At 49.9% G+C, this 24,227-nt stretch overlaps 6 protein-coding genes across 6 annotated transcripts; all 6 read left to right on the top strand.

Moving 5' to 3' along the window:
• Nucleotides 1-182: 182 nt before the first annotated feature.
• On the top strand, nucleotides 183-299 carry CCOS01_13156 (uncharacterized protein; the record flags this gene model as incomplete). Its single annotated transcript, XM_060461302.1, has 1 exon — nucleotides 183-299. One exon carries the CDS (start codon nucleotides 183-185, stop codon nucleotides 297-299), a length of 117 nt encoding a protein of 38 aa, XP_060308504.1.
• A 760-nt stretch (nucleotides 300-1,059) lies between these two features.
• Nucleotides 1,060-3,218, top strand: CCOS01_13155 (uncharacterized protein; the record flags this gene model as incomplete). Its single annotated transcript, XM_060461301.1, has 2 exons — nucleotides 1,060-1,456; nucleotides 1,525-3,218. 2 exons carry the CDS (start codon nucleotides 1,060-1,062, stop codon nucleotides 3,216-3,218), a joined length of 2,091 nt encoding a protein of 696 aa, XP_060308503.1.
• Nucleotides 3,219-7,710: 4,492 nt separating this feature from the next.
• Nucleotides 7,711-8,247, top strand: CCOS01_13154 (cell wall protein; the record flags this gene model as incomplete). Its single annotated transcript, XM_060461300.1, has 1 exon — nucleotides 7,711-8,247. The coding sequence occupies one exon, from the start codon at nucleotides 7,711-7,713 to the stop codon at nucleotides 8,245-8,247; it is 537 nt and encodes a 178-aa protein (XP_060308502.1).
• A 3,691-nt stretch (nucleotides 8,248-11,938) lies between these two features.
• Nucleotides 11,939-13,063, top strand: CCOS01_13153 (ABC-type Fe3+ transport system; the record flags this gene model as incomplete). Its single annotated transcript, XM_060461299.1, has 2 exons — nucleotides 11,939-12,519; nucleotides 12,577-13,063. The coding sequence occupies 2 exons, from the start codon at nucleotides 11,939-11,941 to the stop codon at nucleotides 13,061-13,063; spliced, it is 1,068 nt and encodes a 355-aa protein (XP_060308501.1).
• Nucleotides 13,064-18,942: 5,879 nt separating this feature from the next.
• Nucleotides 18,943-20,779, top strand: CCOS01_13152 (uncharacterized protein; the record flags this gene model as incomplete). Its single annotated transcript, XM_060461298.1, has 4 exons — nucleotides 18,943-19,365; nucleotides 19,477-19,590; nucleotides 19,653-20,363; nucleotides 20,417-20,779. 4 exons carry the CDS (start codon nucleotides 18,943-18,945, stop codon nucleotides 20,777-20,779), a joined length of 1,611 nt encoding a protein of 536 aa, XP_060308500.1.
• Nucleotides 20,780-22,441: 1,662 nt separating this feature from the next.
• CCOS01_13151 (uncharacterized protein) lies at nucleotides 22,442-22,921 on the top strand (the record flags this gene model as incomplete). The annotated part of the gene is made up of 1 exon (XM_060461297.1): nucleotides 22,442-22,921. One exon carries the CDS (start codon nucleotides 22,442-22,444, stop codon nucleotides 22,919-22,921), a length of 480 nt encoding a protein of 159 aa, XP_060308499.1.
• Between the last annotated feature and the right edge of the window lie 1,306 nt (nucleotides 22,922-24,227).

Genomic DNA, 24,227 nt, shown 5'->3' with positions numbered 1-24,227 from the left:
GGTGATTGAGCGTCGTTGCCCGCCAAAAAAGAATGAATGGCAGCGGGAGCTTAAGGGACTAAAAAAAAAAAAGTAAGCTCCTTTGCTAGAGGATTTTGCCGATCCCCTCGAAAACCCTTTGCTTTGTGTTGCGCAGGGATTTCAATTGGTCCAGAATATTTTCCACCCGGGGCCGTGCTCACATGGCAGCACTGTGCGATGGCACCGTGACCCCATATTTCCCTGCTTACGTCATCTTACTTCTGTTCGTCTCATCTCATTCCTTCTGTGATATTCCTCACCAACAACTCACTGAGTGAGGTAGATCAGTCCCCTCGAATCCATTCCGACCACCAGCATAGCATGCGCCATCCTATGTCGGCTGGTCAGTTCAAACTGCTTGGGTGGTGGAGTGGGTAAAGGTCAACAGTTGTCGCCTGAGCCTACTTGACTGGCTACGATTTCGAGTCCGCAAACGATCCCAGCATGAGCACCAAGAGATGTGGCCATCCCAGCGGTGAACTCTTTTTTGAACATCACAAGTTTGAGCTGAGTTGTATCAATGATCCCCATCTCTATTACTCCTTTGATATTCATTTGCTATTTAAAAAGAAAGAAAAAAAGGGAGAAAGGGAAAAAAGCATACCTATTTCTTACTGACATGCAATCCGTTTGAGAATGAGGTGGAGAGAAGCCCTGAACTGGCCTCTGGGCGGTGACTGCCCACGGTGAGACTCGCGTAGCTCCTTCCATCGTGACGACTGTACATGTTCTTTGGATGGGGAAGCTGCTATGGGCTGCTATTTCACATTTTGTTGGGCACCGTGATTTGAGTTTCCCACGCGAACCTCGTCTTCTTTATCGTCCATCTTCAACCTACCTTAACCTCTCTGCAGCTTTATCCACGACAACAATCCTAGCGAAGAACATCTGACTACAAATCGATGACAACCAGTGGCGCTGCTTTCTTCTCTTCTCGTGGCATTTACTTGCCTATTCCTCTTCTTGATCCTTCGTATTATTCCATATTTGTCGTATGACTTTGCTTCATCCTCTTGCTAGCCTTCGACCAATTCCAACATGAGGGACCCTTCAGAATTCGATGACGAAGAGTTCCGCACTGCACCGTCGACTCGAGAACACAGCCTGTCCGTCAATAGACCTCCAACTGTGACACAGCTACCAGGCGTATTCGTTCCCTCATGCCACAATGGCACTGTCATCTATCCGACCACCACGCAGATAGACCCTAATCTCGGCCGGCGTCCATCCATCGTGCCACCGGGCCCGCCCACTACCCTAGACTGCAGCTTGCTCAGTAATGGAGACGCCGAGACCATGACGTGGGCTCCTCAAGCCAGTCCGGTTTTCCGGCAGCCATCAAGATGCATGAGCATGGATCAGACTAGAACTCAGGCCCATAACTACTGTCTGCCCCCGGCCGCTGCAGAAGCAGTCACCAAGGGGGATCTGTCAGGTATTTTAGGTCAAGGCATGATCTGCTAAGACACCTTGCATTTTAATTGCTAATCAATAATGCCGTAGGAAACAAGTGTCTTGCCGGCGAGTCTCAGAACACATCATCAGGGAGAACGAACCACAAATCAGGTATCGGCTTGACCTCCAACATTCAACATGGCCCCACGACGATGCCCATACGAGGCCGACGCGATATTTCAGGCAGCCACAGCTCCATCAATGGTCGTCATAGCCGACACTCATCCCGGTCCGAGCATCTCTCCGACACCCCGAGACGGTCTAGTCACAGCATTTGGGGAAAGCCCAATACCTTGATGCAGCAAATCATGGGAAAGGTACGGGTTCGTCTTGCTGGTCAACGAACAACGCCGGCTATCTCCCCAGACGACCCCGATGGAGGGACACCATGCAACAAAGCCTCATGCCAGTACGTTCTCACCGATGATCAAGTACAAGACGTTGTGGAGATCGTTTTCAAAGAAATGTGCAAGCACAATACGACCATGGAGGATGCTATCAAAACCCAACAAGCAACTGATACTGCGATCCAAACAAACTTGGCCAGGAAGCCGAGCTTCCTCAAGACTGCCATTGAGCTACGACCTGCTCGTGCAGCTGATACAGCGACTACCATCAACGAACCCGAGACCTCCTTCTTTAATCGAAGCGCTGTTGATGGTCAGGTACGGTCGAGAAGTGTGGCTCGACCGGCACCCATCACCACGATTGTATCACGCGACAGTATCACTGATATACGGTGGCTCGCTGATACACTGGCAGAACATTCTGACCAGACCCGAGAACCGGTTTCGGATGCTTCCGTAGTGCAAACATCTGCCGTGTCCCAGACCAACTCTTCCATGTTCAATGTGTCCAGCATTATTGAGGAACTCAGTCGGGCTTCTGATTCTGATACTCTGTCGGATACCCCTGATTTCCATGGCTTCTCGCTCGGTTCTCACCTTGTAGGCGAATTAGGTCGTCAAAAAGAGAACCTCAAAGAATCCAGTGTCGATGACGAAGCTTCTTCAATCACTTCATTCCCTAGCCTGCCACAGCGACACTGCACGGATGAGTGGCTGAGCACCCCGGCTAGTATTGTTCCTCTTCAACATGAAGATAAGAGCAAGGTCAACATGTATCATATGGGAATTGACGCGAGACTTGGTAGTGTCGCACCCATCAGTAAGGACTCACCTCGTAGAGATTCCGACCGTTCTATGAGCCACGAGGTAGATCTCCCCTTGGATGATCCTGCGAGTATCAAAAACAAGCCCTCTCACCGAGACTCCGAGGCCTTGTCAGACTCGCATGCATGCGGCGAAAACAAGGCACCCGGCGAATTGGCCAAGAATACCAGGCGGCGCTCTGCCCATTTCGCAGAGCCTTTGGTACAAGACACTCGCAAACCAGAACCAGGGTTCATGCAGCAGATCACCCGAAAGATCAGTTCTGTTTTTCAGAGAACACCAAGTAGTAGCCGTACAACCCGCGCACCAGCGCCATCCGAAGTTGACGATGAGGTTACCGGAAAGGCTGGCGGAGAACTTGGTGCAAGCCGGCCAGCGGCGGGAACTGGTGGTTCTGGTGTGGATTGCCTCTCAGAGCCGGAGCCCGACGCCGTCTATCAGGCTATGGTGCTATCGAAGCCTACGAAAGACAAGAAGCAACGCCGTAGCACTTGTTCTGAAGACTACATTCCTCACACGTACGTGGATGATCTGAGCACGTCGGGAATCCCGTCACCCAATATCCAGTAAGCCACGGAGGCATTTCATAGAAGGCAATGCCAAAAAGACGAATGGGTACCCTAGAATCCATAGACCTTACTTAGTTCATAAATACGGCCATCATCTCCCTATTTCTAAGGCTTTTGAGCAACTTGATGCTGACGAGGTAGTCAATGAGTGCAAGTGCTACTACCTACTAATGGATATGCATCAGACTCGCCCCACAATGGACAAAACTCTGAAAGAACTCAAGATGCCAAAAAGGCAACATCTATTGAAGCGGTCTTGAGGAACCGCAATCACTGCGCGCCAATTCCTGCTTCAATGCGAGCATACCGCCATGAACCCTCACATCGCACCCGAAGTAGACTCAGGATGGGTCCAAGTCAACTCAATTTCCACTCCAGAAGCAAAAGCGATGCCTCACAACCAAACATGGCAAAATAATTGGACACTGTGGGAATTGAACCCACGACCTTTCACAGATTGCGCAACTGAAGCTCACGAAGGATGCTCAGATGTAGATGCGAAGCGAAAATCATACCCCTAGACCAAGCGCCCGATAATTGATGCAGAGCTACGCTGGATGAGGAAATATGGATGGATCTGGATAGGAGGAGGGGTCTCTGTGGAACTGTTAGTGGAGAGGACATGCGGTGTGCGAGCAAAATTGGGTGCCGGTTATCGTCGGCAAAGGCGTTGAGAAGTAGGCGGCTGGTTGTGGAGAGTGAAGTTCACGATGATTCTGAGTAATGGTAAAGAAAGGCACTTGCAGGGTTCCTTGGCACTTGAGTGTTATGGAATGAACAATGAGTTGACGGCTTGGAATGTTTTGGAGAGCCATGTTTGTGGGGAGTCGGGACAAAGTTCGGTAATGATTAGCGACGGGTTGAAAGTTTACTGGAAAGCATGCCAAAAGAAAGGCTCGCAGAGGATTAAACGCGCGGGAAAACTTATTGGAACCCCCAAATTCTTGGTATCCCTCAAAACCGGTTTTTGGGCATCATAGGAGTAGAATTCAACCAGTGAGTTTGCAAGCCGATGCGTGTTGTCGGAGCGTAAGGTATCTGACAGTCCTCTCATTTCCTCACTTAGGAACTTATTTACCTTCGTTCCCTGAGCTCGCAACAAGAACTTTGACTGATCACGACTGCTGCCGTTGTTTGTTCGCCAAGCTTATGGAGTAATCGTGCTCTTACGCAAATTGCGGCTTCACTATCAATCTTTCTAAGCACATTAAAGGTGGACGTAAACTCTCGGCCTAATAAGATGAGTGGTATTTCCGGCGGCATTATTCAAGCTGTCAAAAGTAGCCCGTTCAAAAGACAGAAGGCAGAAAAACACTCCGCTCTGTAGAGACCACTGTTAGTGCACCGTTTCCTGTCATGTTGTGTTACGAACTGCTTCGCACACCTCACTTGCCCACGCAGGCTCCAAAGTTGGAACTAGTCGACAAAGTTGCCCCTTGTCGCAGAGCAACGCATCCATTGAAGTTCCGGGGAGAAACTCCCGTCATCCAGTCACCTCTTTACTCGTAAACCTTTGTGTCTGAAGACCCAGAACCGGGGTCGAGATTATTTCTGCCCAGTTTCCGGCTGGCAGGTTCTGGTCCCGACAGAGCTGATTTGATTGGTCATGTGGTTCACCCGCTTCATCAACCTCCACACGCCAGACAACACGACTCGGAGGCTGTGTCAGATAGTGTGGATGTGTCTCCTGGGACAGTTCCGTGCTTCTCTATGGCGGCAGAAACACCTATCAGCGACCTTGTTTCGGGTTCAGATGTTGCGGCTCAGTCGTTGTGCGAATGCGATGATTCAGACCCTACAGTCGCTTTTCATGAGTTGACTCGCCTGTCTTGTCTGAGGATGGATGCAATCAGTTCGATGTCGATTTCCTCTGACCCATCATCGTGGTTCGAATTTTCTCGAGAGAAGGAAGACTGAAAGTTTAGGTGAGGTGACCTCCTAGGCTGGAGAAAAAATGAAAGCACCCGAGAACATGGGGCAAGGCCAATTTTGATTTCCGGAACGTCCGAGAGCCGTTTGATATCGACCTGTCAGAACGGGTGCTAGATCGAAAGGTCAAGCTCGGAAAGCTCCAGCGCAGGGTGTTTGGTTCAGTTGACACGACTCGCCGGGCAGATAACGTCAAAATTCTCGCGTCACCAGAAGGGGAGAAGGTTAGAAGCCTGGGCGGCGGCGTTAAACTGTGTGTTACAGTTTGGGTGATGGGGCAGCTTGGATACAATTTCCTCTTTCGTCCATACGGCTCCCGCGTTAAAACAGAGAAGATGAGACTGGGTGCAATCACTCTCATGATATGAGCCCACTGCTATTTATCGGGCCGATTCACAGCCTCTACAGGAAGTAAGAAGTCCTTCCAAAGAATGACCCGATGGCTCTCCCGACGGGAGAGCATTAGTGACCGTCCCCCGATGAGGATTTGTGAGTGACAGGTAGGCTTATTGGGTGATCAATCTCAAGGCCAACATGGCATTCAACCACTTGGCTGCTTCACAATTATTGACACTCCTCCAACTCAGAGAAGATTAATCTATCAACGCTGTAGACAAGCTTGTATGATTTATTGGCTTCGAGAACGACCTCCGAGCGCATGTCAGAACTAGAACCTTTCGACGTGTCACTGTTTGGCCAGCAGTCAGAGCACTTGGGCAAGAGATCGCTTTCTCGTAAGTTTAGCAGGAACAACAGGATAAATCACAATACTATCAAGTGAAGTGCGGAAAGTCAACTACAGAGTAGCATTCCTTGGCAAATAAGCTGTGCTGAAGTGTTCCAATGCAAGGGACCTTGCAAGCCATCCGAATCCGAGCCGTTCGTTTGACACTACAAGTCGTCTAACTCGTGTGGGGAAGGCCGTCCAATATGATCACAATTGTGGAAGATGAAGATCCGGGGAAAAACACCATCGATATTTCCACATTGTGTGCATAGCTGCGACAGCTAAGGAGAAGCCAAGCCTCACGAAGCTTGCATGGGGGCGCCGTCTCTGCAGGCTTCTTCACATATTCTAGCATGAGACTACCCCTCTAGGCTGGTGTAAAGTCCTGCAGGCTGCAAGGCCTCCTGATCTACAAACCGTTCGCCGACAATAAGCTTTTTCGATACCCGTGCCGGTGGATCTTCCATGCCGCATGTGGCTCTTCATAGGGCGTAGAACAAGTGCCGGTCCCCCTTGCCTGATGGGGCGGGAAGGCTACCCGATCCAAGCGTACATACAAAGCCTACCCTAATGAGGTAATAGATGGGATGTCCGGAGCAGAGCCGTTGAAAGCCCACATCTAAGGCCGGCAGACCGTTTGAACATATATCAGGTGAGTCGGCCCAGTCAAGACCACCTGTTTCTGGGCTGCCAGCTTGTCAAGGCAGTTAAGCGAGTGCGAATGGGCAGGGCTGAGAGTTCCAAACCGGCAATCGGCAACTTGGCGGGACACTACACCAATTTCCCATTTCCATCTTGACAGGCGCAGCCGACAATCACGAGCGTCATCATCGTGAAGGCTTGCCGAGGGACCATCCGGTCAGGTTTTTTTCTGGCAGTTTGGCAGCTTGCTGGCGTTTAGTTGACATGACTACTAAATGACTGGCTAATTGGGCGCTTTGGTGAATTGCGATTGGCGCATCACCAACACAACTCTGTTGGGTGTTTCGACTGAACGACGGCCGGTCCGCGCAACAAAGCGTTTCAGCTTTGATACTAAAACCATACTGGCTCCAAAGTCCAACGGCTTGCCTGAGCTGATCACCGTCGTGCCTGTGCTTCCCCTTGGAGGAACAGACATTACCCATGGGGGTAAACGCTAGGAAAGTTCCGAGAGGCTTGAGTTCATTGGCTCACCCCGCAGTCCACTAAGCACCCAGTTCATGAGCTTATCGCGATAGTTCCCTGGAAGCCAGATGTAGGGCCAACAGCGGCTCAGCGAGCCCACTCAATCTCCCCCCATGATGCCAGGGTTGATCCTTCGAGATCGACATGTCATCCCACGCATCTGGAGTAATCCACAACTCGGACGAGTTATAACGCTTCCCTCCCTCCTAGACAGTGGCGGTTGGTGGGCGCCCGGAGCCGGTTTACGGCTACAGCTACATGGACGCAAGCGTGTCAAGCCGTCCCAAGCAAGTACCATTTTAGGACCCCCATGCGGTCAGGGTGAACCACCAAGAACCTCCTTTGCGTCTCATAACCCAAAAAGGAAGGCTGAAGGAGAAAAGTAGTTGTAGACCACACACATTCAACACAGGAAAGCTTCACCGCCCCCCAGTGTGTCCCGAAATGGAAAGTGAAGGGAGAAAACAAACGCTGAATAGGCCTTGGGTAGTCTACCCCAGATATTGATAAAATCAAACTAAGAGCCGCACACCATTTCCGATTTTGGTTTGGAAGTCGTTGTCGTTCTCTCCACTATTCATACTCATCTCTACCTACCAACGATCTCCGAATCCTGTATTCCATCACACGTCCTCTCTAGTCTTATCTTAATATCTTCACTTTTTCCAAAATGCTCGGCTTCCAGGTTCTTCTTGTCGCCCTCCAGGCGTGGGCGATCACCGCTGCTCCTCTCCTCGTCGCTCGCCAAAAGGATACCATCACCACCGCTCTCGGCATGGTCCAGACCTCTCTCCAGAAGCTCGATACCGCCGTCAAGGGAATCTCCGCCAACGACGCCAACTCTGTGGCTCCCGTTCTCACCGCGGCTCAAGGTTCTCAAGATGCTCTTACAAAGGCCACCTCCATGATCGACAGTGCCGACAGCGTTGGTCTCTTTGGCGCACTTGGCCTCCAGCAGACTGCCGGCGACCTCGTCACGCAGGTCCAGACTACCCTCGGCGACCTCTCGCAGAAGAAACCCGTGTTCGATCAGCTTGGTGTCAGTTCCGTCGTTAAGGATGCTCTTATGCAACAAAAGACTGGCAGCGGCGCGCTCGGTGATACCCTACTCGGCAAGGTCCCTGCCATCGCCCGCCCGATTGCGCAACAGAGCACTGGTCAACTTGCGGAGGCTTTGGATAGCGCTATTGCGACGTTCTCAGCATAGAGGAGCAGGATCAGTATGACGGCCGTGCTGGGTATCGCGGCGAGAAATACGGGTTCTGGTGGACTGGGGGAGACGTGGATGGTGAAAGAAATTGTCACTATGATACGTGCAAGGAATTCGTGGGTTGGGGGCAGGGGGGGGGGGGTGATGTGAACGTGGTGATAGGGTGGCGGGGAGGAAAAAACAGCTCGAAAGAGGAGGATCATGTAATCGAATCGAACACTTTCGTATTCGTCCTCGAGTACTTCGTGAACGACAGCCCCACCGTAGCGAGTCTCCTGTGACAGTGCGATATTGGAACTCGTAGCATCTCAACTATTCTTATCTAATGAAAGTTTGGAATTTCTATCTTCTGGAGTGATGAAAATGACAAGTGTTTTAGATATCTAAAAGATTTTCAAGTCAGAGTTCCAGACTTGTCAGTCAAGCCGCGTCTATCCGTAAGCTGTGCATCTCAAGCCTAGCCAGCCACAATCGACCGCGTGTACCAAGACACCATGGCTGTGTTTATCTACAAGACCTTGATCAAGCAAATGAATATGAGCGATGTTTTCAGATGCTCCAAATTAGTCTTGCTCGCTCTAGTAACATCTGCCAGAATCTCTGGAGCCGGCAATATGGGGGTAGGCACCAGCGGAGGTAACCTCACGGAGACTCCTTGCCTAGCAATTGAACTGAAGAATATCAACTACAAGAACCACCATCTTCCCATCGCCATTTACCCACTTACGCTGCCTTGTACTGAGAGGTGGTTTACAGACCCAGGCAACGGGCGTACAGAGCAACCTAACGACGAACCTAGCGCAAAATCCTACAGGACAAGGGCGTAGAAAGGCAAAAAGTGTAAGTCAGTTGCAACGCAGCTGAGACTGAACACTGAACCCAACGAGGAAAGCCCAATGAGGTCGGGGCCGGGCCGTTACGTATCAGCAGGGTTATTCCTCAACCACCATCAGCCCTGTGGTCAGGACGGAAGCTTTTAGCGTTCGCCAGTTTCTGCCTTTCGACCGAGCTTTACGCGGGATTGCATGAATAGTTCAGGGGTGACCCCACTGTCAAGGCTGAACTTGCGTCGCATTTTCAATGCTTACCAAAGCTTCTTGTTGCATCTTGTGTGACTGTCAGCGTATTCTTGCCGTTTCGTAGGCCTTGGCGTCGCTAATCGTGGCTGTGCTTTTATCCTCGTGCTGCCGATGCATGAATACTTGCGTACTTTGACAGCTGACTGACGGGGCACGATCGCGACATTTGACAGGCTCCTGGGCTTTCGGCTGGCATTGATCATCTGTTTCCTTGAGCAATGAGGACCTCCAGTGTTGGAAGTTTCCGTTCTCATCACAATAAGTTCTGTCAATACATACTTCGTACCAATTGGGCACAGACGATAATCACCCAGGTCTTACAGAATCAAGCAGATTGACGGCGGGGCTTTTCTTCAAAGTTCGCTGTTCGACGTTCAGCGATGGGCAAGTTCTGGGTCATACCAGGCCCTATGCAATTGTCCCCGTAATTGGTGCACTCAACAGACGCCATTAACTACGGAATTAGCTGCCAGCAATGCAATTAGCTATACATAGGTCGAGTAGACAGAAATCTTGACATCGACAGAACGTTATTAAGTGAGTTTTCTACCTATATCTACAGAATGAGCCATGAAAGAAGCTTCAACACATAGTGCTTCCTCAAACGGATAAGACAAAATAATTTTCGTTTGGGAGTATGTTTCGCAACGCTGCGGTGGGCTCATGACGGAGTGACTTTAGATACGTCTGGACGTTGTCAATTTGTGCAGTCTCTTTGACTCAACTATGCTGGTGGGTTCCAACTAGCTTTCTCAAGTGTTCCTCTGAGTTGCTTGCCTTACGACAGCATGCTTGTGTTGTATGATCGAAGAGAATCTACGCCCAGCCAAGATGAACGACCATTGCCCGAAATCACTCATTGTCATAGAGCCCTTTATAACTCCTTACCCATGTTCAATCTTGTCAGACCTGGTGGTGCCAGGTAGAAGGTAACCCAAAAAGTAACCTTATGTTAATAACTAAATTACAATGCCTATACCACGATCGGGAGTAGACTTAGAACTTGATTGAGACAGAACGCATCTTCGCATTCAGTCTCTTTGCACCTTTAATAGTACTCAAGACTGACTCGTAGACAACAACGGGGTCGTAAGCTTTACAAGATTGAGATCGGCAAAACCGGGCTGAGCATGACGATCATAAGACTACCGGGGCTGCATGAACGCGATACCGAGAACGGGTACGTAAAGTGACAGCTCTTGATGGTTACTACGTTCCACATATCACGGAGCAGAGTGGTGAGACATAGCGTTAACCGACACACACGTACATGAGCGACTCCTGTACGGCGCAACTAGCAGAGTGCACTCCATGATTAGTCTTCGATTCCGAGCCAGGCGGGATATTGGCAATTCATATGAAACTCGAATCGTGGCCTTCATGTCGTGACGGGCTTGAGGTGGAGCTCGGTGCCGATATTCCGAATGAAATGCCAACGATCCGCTTCAGACCCGGCTTTCAGTAAAGATTTTCACGAGGCCTGTGGCGGAGTTTTGCATGCCATATCAGAAGGTGAGAAAGATAAGGGGAGAACAAAATATTTTCTTTTCGCTATATTGCTGAAGGAATCCTCAAATTGATCATTATGACATTGGTTTGCCGAATAGTGTACTGTTTGTCAATTAACATCGTCGCACTTAACTCAATTAGATTCCAAAAGTGGCTTTCACGAAAGACCAGGCGATCCAACTCTGTGCTGTCACCATTTCTCATCACCTTGAAAACTGTCATTTAAGCATGTTTAGCACAGGGCTAGACTCACGACTCATGCGAGATCTGGGCGCAGATCACCTCATTCTCGCATAGCCCTGGTCGCCATTGTCCTGGCTGCTGCGGTACGCTGACATGAACGGGGCTGTACATTTCTTATTTCCTTCCACCCCATGATCCAGCCCAATTCTTGCTTGTTTGCTGGATCCATTGAGCCGGAATCAAATACCTTCCGCTATACCCCTGATGACGAATGGGAAGATCCCGGTCAAATCAGCTTCTTGGTTGGTTTCTTGGGTTTTCAGTGGAGACTTCCACTCCGCCATCCCACCGACGCCGGAGTCCTCCGATGGGATGCTCATCGGACGAGCCTCCGGATTGGATACAAGCTCCGTGGGGGGCACGAGACTTGACTCGTTAAAAAGGCTTGGAGCGGCTTTATCCCGCACATACTACGACTCTGTAGTCTGTACGCCATACCGCCGTCTACACTTATGCTGGCCTGTACGTTGTAAATACATCCATCAATACTAAACCAGGCACTAAGGATGGGACGGGTGGACCAATTTGGAAGGATGCTCGTGGATCGTCTCATCTGTCAACGGCACCTCCCGCTGCTTTCGTCATGAAGCGCGCGGTAGACTTCGCTAGCAGTTCTCTACAACATGGATGTTTGTGTAGCATGACTGTTGTTGGGGCCTGGTTCTAGGAAGGTATCATGAGATGGTGTCATTGGCCTACGGGCCCTTTGCGAGTCGAAAGGAATAGGGGCGGAGGTGTCTTTATGCGCCGTTGTATAAGAAGGAGGAGGAAGGATCGTACAGCTTAATTGTGTAAGTGGCTCATCAACGGCTTTTCACACATTCTTTCTTTCTTCCGATTAGTTCAAGTCCGTCATTATGGTTCGCTCATTGCTTGCCCTCGCCCTTCTGGGCACTCAGGCACTGGTCAACGCCGCTGCCGAAGTTGAGACCCGCACTATCGATGAGATTTACCAAGCTGCCCTTGCTGAGGGTGGTGTCGTTACTCTCTGGCACGGTGGTGATGAGTTGACTCAGCAGAACTCCGTGAAGGCCAGCTTCGAGAAGAAGTTTCCCGGCATGACCCTCAACGTCACCGTCGATCTTTCCAAGTACCATGACGGTAACTTGGACGACCAGCTTGCCACCAAGAACGTCTTTGTCGACAGCATCATCCTCCAGACCCTCCACGACTACCCTCGCTGGGCGTCTGAGGGTGCGCTCTTGGACTACGCTCCTCTCGGATACGACCAGATTCTCCCTGAGTTCAAAAACAATGAGACCGCCGCATACTATGGCATGTACATCATTGCCTGGGCTGGTCAGTGGCACACTGGAAAGCTTCCCGGCATCAAGGCTCCTATCGAGTGGGAGGACTGGGTCAACCCCGACCTCAAGGACAAGCTCGTCCTGACCTACCCTAACGACGACGATGCCGTCCTCTTTGCCTTTGATCTCATGTAAGTCACAATACCTCTAGCTTACTTTCAGCACTCAGTTCTGACAACGCAACGTAGTCTCAAGCAATACGGATCCGCCTGGCTCGACAAGCTCATCGCCCTGAATCCCCGCTGGGTCCGCGGTACTCAGACCCCCCGCACCATCCTCGGCCAGAACGCCACCCAGTGGGGAGCCACCTTCACCTCCTCCGGCAGCCTGACTCCTACCGCGCCCATCAACGTCTCCCACCCCATCGAGGGCCAATTTGTCTCTTGGCCCCAGACCGGCGGTATCCTCAAGGACGCCCCCCACCCCGAGGGTGCCAAGCTCCTGCACGCCTACCTCCTCAGCTCCGAGTTCCAGACCGCCCGCGGAGGATGGAGCGTCCGCGGCGACGTCGCTCCCCCCGCCAACTACCCTGCCATCCTCGATATGCCCGGTACTGACCCTACTGCCTTTGGCAAGTGGATGTCTGACCGCGCGGCTGTTGAGAGACTCCGCTTCTGGCTCGAGGACCGCCTTGGCACTGCGCAGGGCCTCAGCCCCTTGATCGATGACTTGTAAATGATGTTGTCTGCAAGTGCGTGGACAAAGATGGTTTCATGAACTTCATGTAGATATTACCAGCTTGATTGAAGCAATAAACCAAGTACATATGCTTTAGCTGAACGATCTATCTTGACTACTTAAACATGTCGACTATGCGTTTGACTGATTTCAAATTGAGTGAATATCGAATTTGCACCAAAAAGAAGTAGTCTCACCGAGTCAGAACCTCGCGTGGCGAGACTGAGATCAGCCAGGTCCCCTTCTACTCTACGGCTTCGCTCATCCGCGGAAAGACGGAATCACAATCATCGACAACGTCTAGTCCCTTGCGTACGCGCATAGCCGGCAACATCGACCGATCGCTCAGGGGTGAGAAAGGCAGGTGATCAAATAGGAGCTGCCGGAAGCAGACTCCTTGCAGGCGGCAACTGCCCGGAAGCTCAGGCGACCCTTGCAAGATTTTAAGGTACAAATAAGCTATGATGGTCTGTGGGGTAAGGAGCTTGTTTGGATTAGAGTGAAAATGGCGCAAAAGTATGCCTGATTGGGCGTTCTTGCTGATGACCTTGCAAGTTCATCAAATATTACGCAAGGAAGGGCATGCAAAATCTGTGTTCCCCTGTTCATTGCTGATTCCCCTTTATCAATCTGTTCCGGTGTTCTCTTTGGTTTTACCCGGTGGAGTTTCTGCGAATCAACAGCCTTTCTGGGGGGCGAATGAAGAGTTGATTCAATTCCTACAAGGATCCGGCAATTAACGCCTCCGGGATCTAATTGCTTCCCGCCTTGACAGAAACAAGCAGGGAAATCCCTGTAGAATTCTCCATTGGTTGCTCATCTAGACCGCTCCATCTGCGACTCGTCTAGCTTGCTAACACCAACTTAGTATACACAATCTGGTTCAATTGATGTTTTGAAGGGATTTTCTATTGAATCTTCAATAAAAATGTTGTAGACTAGGGGTGATTCACGAACGACTTTCGCCGGCGCTGTACTTGATGTTCTACGGAATTGCCAAGGAGCCGTGTTTAACTCAAGTGATGCCGGGATAGAGGCGATAGGAAGCGAGTGTCGATCTTCCTGGATTTTGAAGAATATTTGTTTTTCAACGTTTCTTAGTCATGCTATAACTGCAGCAGTTCGTAATAGATGAGAAGAATTCTCGATAAGCCTTTATGCCTTGGGGCTTGATCTACTGATCAGTAACATGGGACGTTCAGCAAACACTGAGAGGCATTGCAGACCTTTTCAAGCGATGATACGCGAATATAGTTTTTTTATTCAAGGAAAATCAGGCAGAAAACATGACCGCACCAGGTTTAACTCCTCTGCATGGAAAAGGACTCGTTAATACGGTCTATGAGTAATCAAATTGTGGATAACTCTGCCTCGCACTTAGCCAATGTTTTGGTTTTGATTCGATTGGAATACTATCGACATCTCAGAGAGCCATTTAAGAATACTCATATCCTCCTAGAATAAGTACCTCTTGCTACATCTTCAATAGATGACAGAAGATGTTCTGTGTCGGCTTTCAAATGGTCGTTGAGAAGGAATTAATTTCTGGCAGAGTATTTTGTGGCACCATCTATTTTATGAATGGTCGTCCCCCAATTGTGATGAAAAGAGATAGTGATGAAAAGAGAAACTCGTTTCGAACGGAGACTTTTCTCAGCAAAGCTCAGTTGAAAGAAGGTAGGTTGGTTATGGTCATATATCCGAATTCGTCGTTGGCCAATGTGATCTTCAAACGTCAAGCTGAAACAAATTGTGCGAGGAATGCTACAGAAAACTTGATATGCTGGGCTTACTTTAGTATCCGTCAAACCTCAGCATGACCGAGATAGACTCACAATAACTAGGTGACTCTAGCAATACTATCTGTGCGTCAGTGACCGCTGTATGATTGCTGATTCTTTTCATCATATGGACGTCCGATGTGGCACGCGTAGAGGCTTATCTACCAAATTGTCCAACGTCAAGAATTGATAACGACGGAGTGATGAACTCAATTAATGTTATTCAGTCAAAACTGCACGAAGTTGATGCAGCACACGCTACAATGTGTGCCAGGACTCGGTGGATAGTTGCGACTTGTCTGAAGATATATCACCGTCGAAGATGCAGTAGCGCAGCTTGTGTCCAGGGTCTAGTCATCGCGGTTGGCGTATACATCATCAGGAGGGTCTTTCCTTAGGGACGAAGCTCTACATCGTACAATATACTGAGTTTATGGGATGTGGAAGTAGGAGGAAGAGGGCGAAGGTAAAGTTTATCATCAGTTTCCCAAGTAAAAGTAAAGTATGCGGAAAGGACTTTTGCGCGGTCCATACCGTCTTTGATACGTGCCTTTTCCGCCAGCTACTCGATGTTCTAGTAATCAGGCTCTACTCTGCTGGAGTTCGTTAAAGCGTTGGTGGTATCACTAATGCACGTTGATCCAAAATAATCCTATGTCCACTCTGTCTTGCTAAAGTTGCCTGTCCGCATTGGGAAACTCTGATATCATACCTCGAATTTCGTATAGTTAGATTCTGTTTGGACGTTACTTGATCCTAACTATCTTGGGCTCTTTACATCACGTCTTATTTCGAGATTGCATTTCATAATCGCCTCCATCTGAGACTTGAAATACCAGTATGTAAGCAATTGCCATTTCTTTGATTTAACGTCAGAATAACCGGTGAAGGCGGGTTTCGGGATGATGCGGCTTTTGATGATCCGCTGTGAAGACATGCTCTGCGACTCCACTGGCTCGAAGATGGTCTGAATGATCAACAGTTTCTCTCATAAATCGAGGGTTCAAGAGTCGCTAATATAACTGTTTTGACAGCTTCTGCAGAAAATACGATCTGAAGATCATTTAACCTATTTGTCCTCATTTTAATCTTGATATGCGATACATAAGGAGGTCTCGAATCTGCATAGTGCCGCGTCACTGAAATAAGTCACTTGAGCATAGATCATACAATTATGAAACAACCGACCCCAACTTCCACGCCTTCCAACATCTCAGGCACTTTGACTCCGACTTATTGGAAGTGCTCCTGAAGTATGACTTTACAGTTGAAAGAGATAATCGGTCATTCAGATATGTGCTCGGAGCCTTTTCCCTGTTTCTTTCCTTCTATGCTTTGCTTCGAGTTAGCTACCAGTCAATGTAGATAGAGCCGATAGCAAAGTGCGACAGAACATGAATATCTAAGATGTCAGTATTTGAATCGATTAGGTCAAAATAACCATGCAGTCTATTAATCACGTCAATCACTGCATAAGACTATGTCATTTTATTCCAGGACTCAGAAGTACATCCACTGATCAGCTGCAGATTCAACTCTCTTCCGGGTGTGATAGGGAAGATAGTGGTAGTCGCTTTCTTAAGCGCGCACAATTTGATTCACCCGTATATAATCGCGAGCAGATCAGTTTTGTTTCTAGTTCGCATGCTGCATCAACTCATAAGAAGGCGGTGGATACAGTGGGTGAGCGAACTTGTCTCAGTCAGGGGCGACGGCCTACGTTCTCCCTAGCCCACGGCATTTCCGAGCTTCTTTCGCTCTGAGAAATTGCAATACGACAAGGATTTTGCTTTACCGTTAATTGGTGTACGGGAAATCGATTTCGCCATTGCCCTTCTTGTGTTCGTTCAGCAAATTTTGAAGTCTACTCCTCGGCTCCCGGCATGCAGAGAAGTGAAAGGAGAGAGCAGTCCGGCCGATCAGCTCCCCGGCACATACACGGATGTGGCTCGAATAGAATGTTATCAATGACTTAGCGGCCGCTTTCCCGGTATTTCTCCGCCTTGAGAGCATCGATTGCGCAGATGCGCAACACGCCAACTGCCGTTGGTGTACCATGCACGTCTTGCGTAGCCTTTCATCCTTCCCACGTGCGTTCTGGCCACGCCCGATCTCGGAACTACTGGACATTTCTGTCAAAAGAGGACTCGCGTAAGATACCTCGGGGTATTCCACGGACTCGGGGCAATGGACTTCCATGCGTGCTTTCCATGAGGAACTGAATGAGCTAATAGGTGTCGCGGGCTTCGGATTGCGGCTCTGAAGAATGAATACCAGAATGTGTCTTGGCACTCTTGGCGATGCGACCCCAATCCGGACAAAAAATAGCGCTTGCAGCGCCTTTTGACGAGAACTGTACATTCGAAGCGCTGATGAACATGGTCTCAAGTCTCAACACCTTCACTCAACAAGACTGGATGCAGGGGAACAACTTCGTTCTTCCACTCTACACGGAGCTCGGAAAAAGTGTTCCCTTCTTCTCAACAGATTAGGCTGGATGATGTTCACTGCAGGTCGCATGCAGACGGAGCATCAACGACTCAATCCCGCCAAGTTCAGGCCAGCATCCTGCATAGCCCAATATCCTCCAGATAGCACGACAAGGTACCTTGTGCGACCGTGTCCGTTCAACGCGGAAACAAAACACCTCAACTTTCAAAGAGCGATATCGCCATCAGGGGTTGAGAAAATTCTGTTCCTTGGCTGTAATATAGAAAGATAACGGTTCCAAGAGATGCCCAGGCGGGAGGCTCAAATTTTCAAGGCTAAGCGTCTCGCCAAGAGCGGTGGCCGAGACCCTAGGGCGACGGTTGCCGGGCCTTGGCAAGCCATCTAACGCGCCAAGGGGTAAAGAGCCTCAGCGGATTCATTAAAGTTTCGGGAAGAATTCAGGCAAAAGAGAATGTTTCGATCTTCGCCCAGGGGCTCAACGTCTTCTAACCTTTGCTCTACACTGCTGCTCTGTCTTCAAATATTGAACAGTATCGAAGAACAGGCAAGAAACGAGCAAAGGAAAGCAGGAACTCTCTGGAAAAGCTGGGAGTGTTCGGCGTCCTGTTGATGAGTGTTTTTTTACCAGTCCAAGTGCTCAGGTTTCACGACCAGGGGAGGAAGAATGAATACGCTAACGGGGCTCGACATACTAACGGGTTTACGGCGGCATTTGAAATGCACAGACACAGTTGACATCATACACCGCGACCACCGAGTCAAGCAACGTTGCCTCCTCTGCATAATCCGTTATCCAACACGTCCACAACCACAAAAAGTTTACCTGACGGGTGAGCGTATTGCCGCCAATGAGTGAAGCCGCTTACATAACTCAACACAATCATCCCCGGAAGAGTCCATTGCCCTCATCAGACTTGGGGATCCTCGTCTCTGCATATGCAGCCAACGGAATTGGCATTCGGCCCGTCGGCTGGCTTGGCCCCCTCGGGGGTTATTAGCTTACCCAGAGCCGCAATCGGAACTTCCAAAAGCAGGGTCCGCCCTTCGGCCCTTGCCCGGCGCCTGGAAGGCAGATGCTAAATGCGTAGCTAATGCAAATGTGTCAACCATGGAACTCGAATTCCTGGACAAAGCAGAGGAGAGGAGGGGGCCCACGGGGGAGGACGTCCGTCCGAGATATACAATGCTGCTTATTCGCTGTCCCCGGCCGCGTTCGTCTCCACGGGGAAAAACACAACCCCGGGTCAGAGTGTCACGCACCCCGTTGATATTCGGTGGACCTGGAGACGGATGTGACGGAGAACCACTGAATTCCAGCCAGATACTGCAGAATACTCCAAAGTACCGAGTGAGATTTGACGTACGCATCCTCTCAGATGACAGATTTACTCCAGTCGTCAGCTGCAAGCCCCAGATTGTTTCCCCCAGAGTATGGGTCTGTGAGGGAGATACGGATTATGGGGGTTTATGGGGATGCTCCGCTTTGATAGACATACTTATGGATTACGACCGCAGTTAGGGTCTCAAATTTTTTCGTCTCTTCTCTCTTCATCCTCGAGAACACCCTTTCTCGAAGAACACAACATCTCTTCGACAACTCACTTACACCAACTTACCTGAGCTGCTGTAACAGACGGACACACAATGGGTCTTCTCACCATCGTCGAAGAGAGGCCGACGCCGCCCTCGGTCTACAACTGGCGCATCTACGTGTTGGCTGGCATCGCGTCATGTGGATCCTGCATGATTGGCTACACGAGCGCCTTCATTGGCACGACCATCGGTCTCGACTCTTTCAAGGCCGAGTTCGACCTCACCAACAAGACTACCGCCGAGAGACACGTTATCAGCGAGAATATTGTCTCCCTCTTCGTCGCCGGTGCCTTCTTCGGTGCCCTCCTCACCTACTGCCTCAGTCACTTTATTGGTCGTAAGCGTTGTTTGGCCATTGGAGCAACTGTCTTCTCTTTGGGAGCGGCCTTGACCTGCGGCGCCAACGGCAACCTTGGACTCGGAATTCTCTACGCTGGACGTGTCTTTTCGGGCTTGGGAACTGGAGTTGCTTCTGTGAGTCTTCAAGATGCCCCTGAGTGACTCATCTCGGTCATCGACCGGTTCTCCACATGATGGGCAGCAACAAATCGCAGTGTAACAATTGCTAATACACGTATTTTGTAGAACATTATCCCCGTTTACATCTCGGAACTTTCGCCGCCGGCTATTCGTGGTCGTCTAGTTGGTCTCTACGAACTTGGCTGGCAAATTGGTGGTTTGGTTGGTTTCTGGATCAACGTGAGTTCTTACACAAGCCTGCAACATTCAAACTGTATAAATATCACTAACTCGCTGCTCAGTTCGGTGTTGAGAACAGTGTTCCCGTCGGCCGTTCGCAATGGATGATCCCTTTCGCAGTCCAGCTGATTCCTTCTGGTCTCCTCCTGGCTGGATCCTTGTGGATTCGTGAGTCTCCTCGATGGCTCTTCCTCCACGACCAACGTAAGGAGGCCATGGAGAACTTGTGCTGGATCAGACAGTTGGAGCCCAATGACGTTTACATTACCGAGGAAATCGCCGGTATCGACAAGATCTACGAGTCCACTAAGGCCACCGTCGGATTCGGATTCTGGCAGCCCTTCAAGGCCCTCGGTGCCCGTCCCTACCTTCAGTGGCGCCTGTTCTTGGGCTGCATGCTGTTCTTCTGGCAGAATGGTTCTGGTATCAACGCCATCAACTATTACTCCCCGACCATTTTCTCCAGCATCGGTGTTGAGAGCAACACTGTCAACCTGATGACTGGTATCTTTGGTGTTGTCAAGGCCGTCATGACCTTTGTCTGGCTTCTGTTCCTCGTCGATCAGCTTGGTAGAAGAAAGCTTCTTCTCATTGGTGCCATCACCGGTTCCCTCTGCATGTGGGTCATCGGAGGCTACATCTGCATCGTCGAGCCGACTAAGAACCCTCAAGACCACTTGACCGGCAGTGGTATCGCTGCCATCGTCTTCTTCTACCTCTGGACCGCCGTCTACACCCCCACCTGGAACGGTACCCCCTGGGTTATCAACTCTGTAAGTTTATCCCTCTGTGGTGACGTTTGGACCGCAGCTAACAAAACCTCAAGGAATTCTTCGACCCCAACTTCCGTTCCTTGGCAAGTGGTGCAACCACCGCCAGCAACTGGCTGTTCAACTTTCTCGTCTCCCGTTTCACGGAGCAGATGTTCGCAGCCATGGGATACGGCGTGTACTTCTTCTTCGCCGCCCTGTCATTCCTGGCCTTCTTCTTCGCCTTCTTCCTCATCCCCGAGACGAGCGGTGTTCCCCTGGAGAAGATTGACAGACTATTCGAGATCAAGCCCGTCTGGAGAGCCAACGAGACGTTGATGGCCCAGCTGAGGGAAGAGGAGGTACAGTTCCGCACAGACATCAAGGACGAGGTTATTCACAAGGAGCAGGGCACGTCGTCGGAGTCGGACTCCCCATGAAAGATGAAAGAAGCTGCGCTGGAGAACGCAGATATACACACATGACGTGATTACGAACAGTACATAGACATGGAGATAGAACGGCATTTTGATTTATCGCGAAGGGGCATCTGTTTGCGAATACCCAGCATCGAGTTGTCTGCAAACCTGAATAAAAGACATTTCTTGGCTCGAACCCACCTGACTGCTTCATGGCGAACTTGATTTCTCACAGCTAATACTGACGAGGATGTCTAGCGACTTACTCCTCAACCTTGCTCAAAGGGCACTTATGGCTAAGTCCGATAATCGAACACCGACAGCAACACGACAACAAAGTCAGCATCCCGACTGTGAGAGACTTTTCTTCAGTGCTTCGTATTGGTAATGCGCAGTATTTTCCCGTGATGCCGAGATTGCCGATACTTAACCGCAGCATTCAGAGGTGCCGCGAACGTGTCAGTGGAGTCGAACACAAGCACGGCTGGATACTATCGTGGCAATCCCGGTGGCAATGACTATGTGGCGACGGGGCCAGCCCACTTGCCGAAAAACTTGGTGAAATCTCAAAAATCACTCAGTCAGCGACCCAGCGCCCGGGTTTTTGCGCTGAACAATAACTAATGACGGCTTATTTCCGGGGTCAGCGCCCTAGGCCGCCCTGCCCGTTTGAAGTTGGTTCGGATCTAACCAGAAGATCAGTTGAACAGGGCTATCCAAGCGGTCGATCAATGCCAAGTACGCCTGCCTCTAAGGAGCAGGAACTACCATTAAGCGGCTGCATGAAAAGGGAATCGTTTTGGTGTTAATTTCCGGCGGGATGAAATTCTCCTAGTGGTGCCGCACATCGCTTCAGTCTGCTGTTGAGGTCTGTATCCTTGAAAATTTAGCGCCTGTTAAACCAAGTGCCTACATAAGCACGCGCAACCGCAACCGAGATATGTCTAAACAAATACGAAGTTGGAAAGGATATTTCTGTTTGCGTTAGTAGCTGATTAAGACTCAAGCTCTTTCAGGGAGTCATTGAACCTAGCGCTCCTTAGGTGCGACAGCCTGCCTGTACCCTGAGGGCATTGTGAGACTTGATGATTCTTTGACGCTCCAGCGCATTACAACATCTCAAAACTGCAATGCCTTGTGTGCCAGAATGCCCGATTTGTAGGTCGGATCGGGAGTTATTCTGAGAATATGGAGAGTCTTGGAAGCTCGGCAAGAGGATTAGGAAATAATTTACGCATGCTCCGAATTGCTGCTCCCATGGCTACGGCTGGTGCCGACTGCCCCGCCCCGGTCGGTCGGGGTAGAATTCCGGGGACATAGCAAAAATCGGGATTCGGTTTCCGTGCCAGACTGCCCGATCCGGCCGGCGATATCTAGGCTGGACGACGTACCGCCCACCAAGGACATCATCATCATCCTCATCAACATCATCAATATCGTGCCAGGAAGATATTAATCTCAGTGTAAAAACTCGCGTCAACACACTCTGTGTTCTATCTCATCATCACTTTTGACGTATACCTATGTGTAACAGCTGAATCAAATTATAAGAAGTCACGGCCATGTCTACCGTATGTAGCCTGCTCTCCACCTCTATGGATCATCATCACCAGATCCTTTCCATCCGCCGCGGAACACAATGCCGCAATTTCCTGCTGACAAGCCCGTGCAATACAGTCAAACATGCGATCAATCAACCATATCGGCGTGTCCGTCCCAGACATTGAAGCCGTTGTGAAATGGTACAGCGAAATCATGGGCTTTGTCCTCGTAAACGGAAAAATCAAGCACATCAAGCGCTCCGAGACACCGGACGCGGGAATTTTCAAGATTTACCCAGACTCCTTGCAGGAAGTCAAGTTGGGATTCATGGCGACTGGCAACGGTGTCGGATTCGAAGTCTTCGAATTTGTCGACCCCGCTTACAAGAAGGCCGAAGATTTCGCCTACAACGTGGGCGGCTTCTTTCACTTGTGCGTGACGGATGCTGAACCAGAGGCTCTGCTGGCTCGGGCTATACAGGCCGGGGCCAGCAAGATTGGGGAACCGACGCTGAATCCACTGAGCGGCTCGAGGTGTCTGTATTTCAGAGATCCTTGGGGCAACGTGTTGGAGATTTTGGATATGAGCTTTGATAGGATGAGCGCGCTGGATGCAGTCTGACAACCAACGCTGATGCGGTTGCAATCGCATCTATAGTCTGTTGGACATACTTAGCCTCATGATGTCTGAGAATGAAAGACTAATCTCTATATTAGCTCACCATTGTGAGCGAATACGATGTACCTTGATAATAACGGGACAAGCTCACTCTGACAAGTGATTGATACATGAAGTCTTCTCCAACGGTGAAGGCTACGCCAAGATCCTCCTCATTCACCTCTTCCTGCCTCTTCTTTGGATTAACGAACGTGAAATCTAGCGAACAGTCCAAACAATAACTGCGCTCTCGTTGAAAAGGACTAGAACTAATGCAGTGAGCTCGACTGGAGTTCGCTTGTTTGATTTTCCCAGGCCAAACTTGAAGCTTTTTGATACAGCCTGTGCCAGTGTTCCTGTCCTCTCGTTGCGGATCTTAGCAGCTGCATGCCATTTTTTAATGTTCTAGATTTGACTATGTGCTATTTTTGTGTCTTGATTCCTAAGCTTTTTATCCACTCTTTCTCCTCTGGAGTGCTGTCGTATTTAACGTCTGGCGCCAAGTAAGAGACCGAAAAATCAGGCAATGCAAGGCAATCGGGCCTTCCCCGGCGGATATTCTGGGGAATCTGCCCCAGGTTCAGCCCCCACACCTTCGTACTTATGCTTAACGAATACGTTCTCTGGGGATGGTAAGCCATCGGACCAATCGAACACACGTTTGTTCACCGCAGGCACTTGCAGGAGCTATTGATTTGCACTTGTACCAAAGCCATGGGCCTGTGTGCCTTGATATGGAAGTCGTTACCGCCCTCATGTTGATGGTGAGCCAGTATGGCCGAGTATTCTTCTTTGCTAGAATTGTCACAAGCCTACGGTTACTGTTGCCAAGATTGTTCATCAAGGTGCTCTTTAACTACCTGTTTTATACACCATATTTACAATCAACTGAGTGTTACTAAAACCATGGTGCTGAGGGTTCTAGATAAAAGTAGCTTTCCTCTGGCAATGGAATCTCATTCAAAACAAAACTCAAGAGAGGCACTGAACCACTCACTACTAAGAGCTGCCTTACTCCGTGATTCATGACCAAACAACCAGCAAATTGCCATCCCGAACCCAACTCCTCACGCCTATCAGGCCATGCTTCCAAACAGCCAAACTCTTCCCCAGACGCCACATTCCAACGAAGAAACGAACTGCGGGATGAGATGCGGGGAAATATGGGTTTACCCCTCAAGAACGATGTGTTGTGGTTGCATGGATTTTCGGCTCCGAGTGTTGAGGCACAGCCTATACGCGTATAAGTGCGCGATTCTGTTGCCTTCCC

The sequence above is a fragment of the Colletotrichum costaricense genome (genome assembly GCF_030867565.1).
Source record: "Colletotrichum costaricense strain IMI 309622 chromosome Unknown Scaffold_16.1, whole genome shotgun sequence".
NCBI lineage: Eukaryota > Fungi > Ascomycota > Sordariomycetes > Glomerellales > Glomerellaceae > Colletotrichum > Colletotrichum costaricense.
This window is presented reverse-complemented; position numbering and strand designations above follow the sequence as displayed.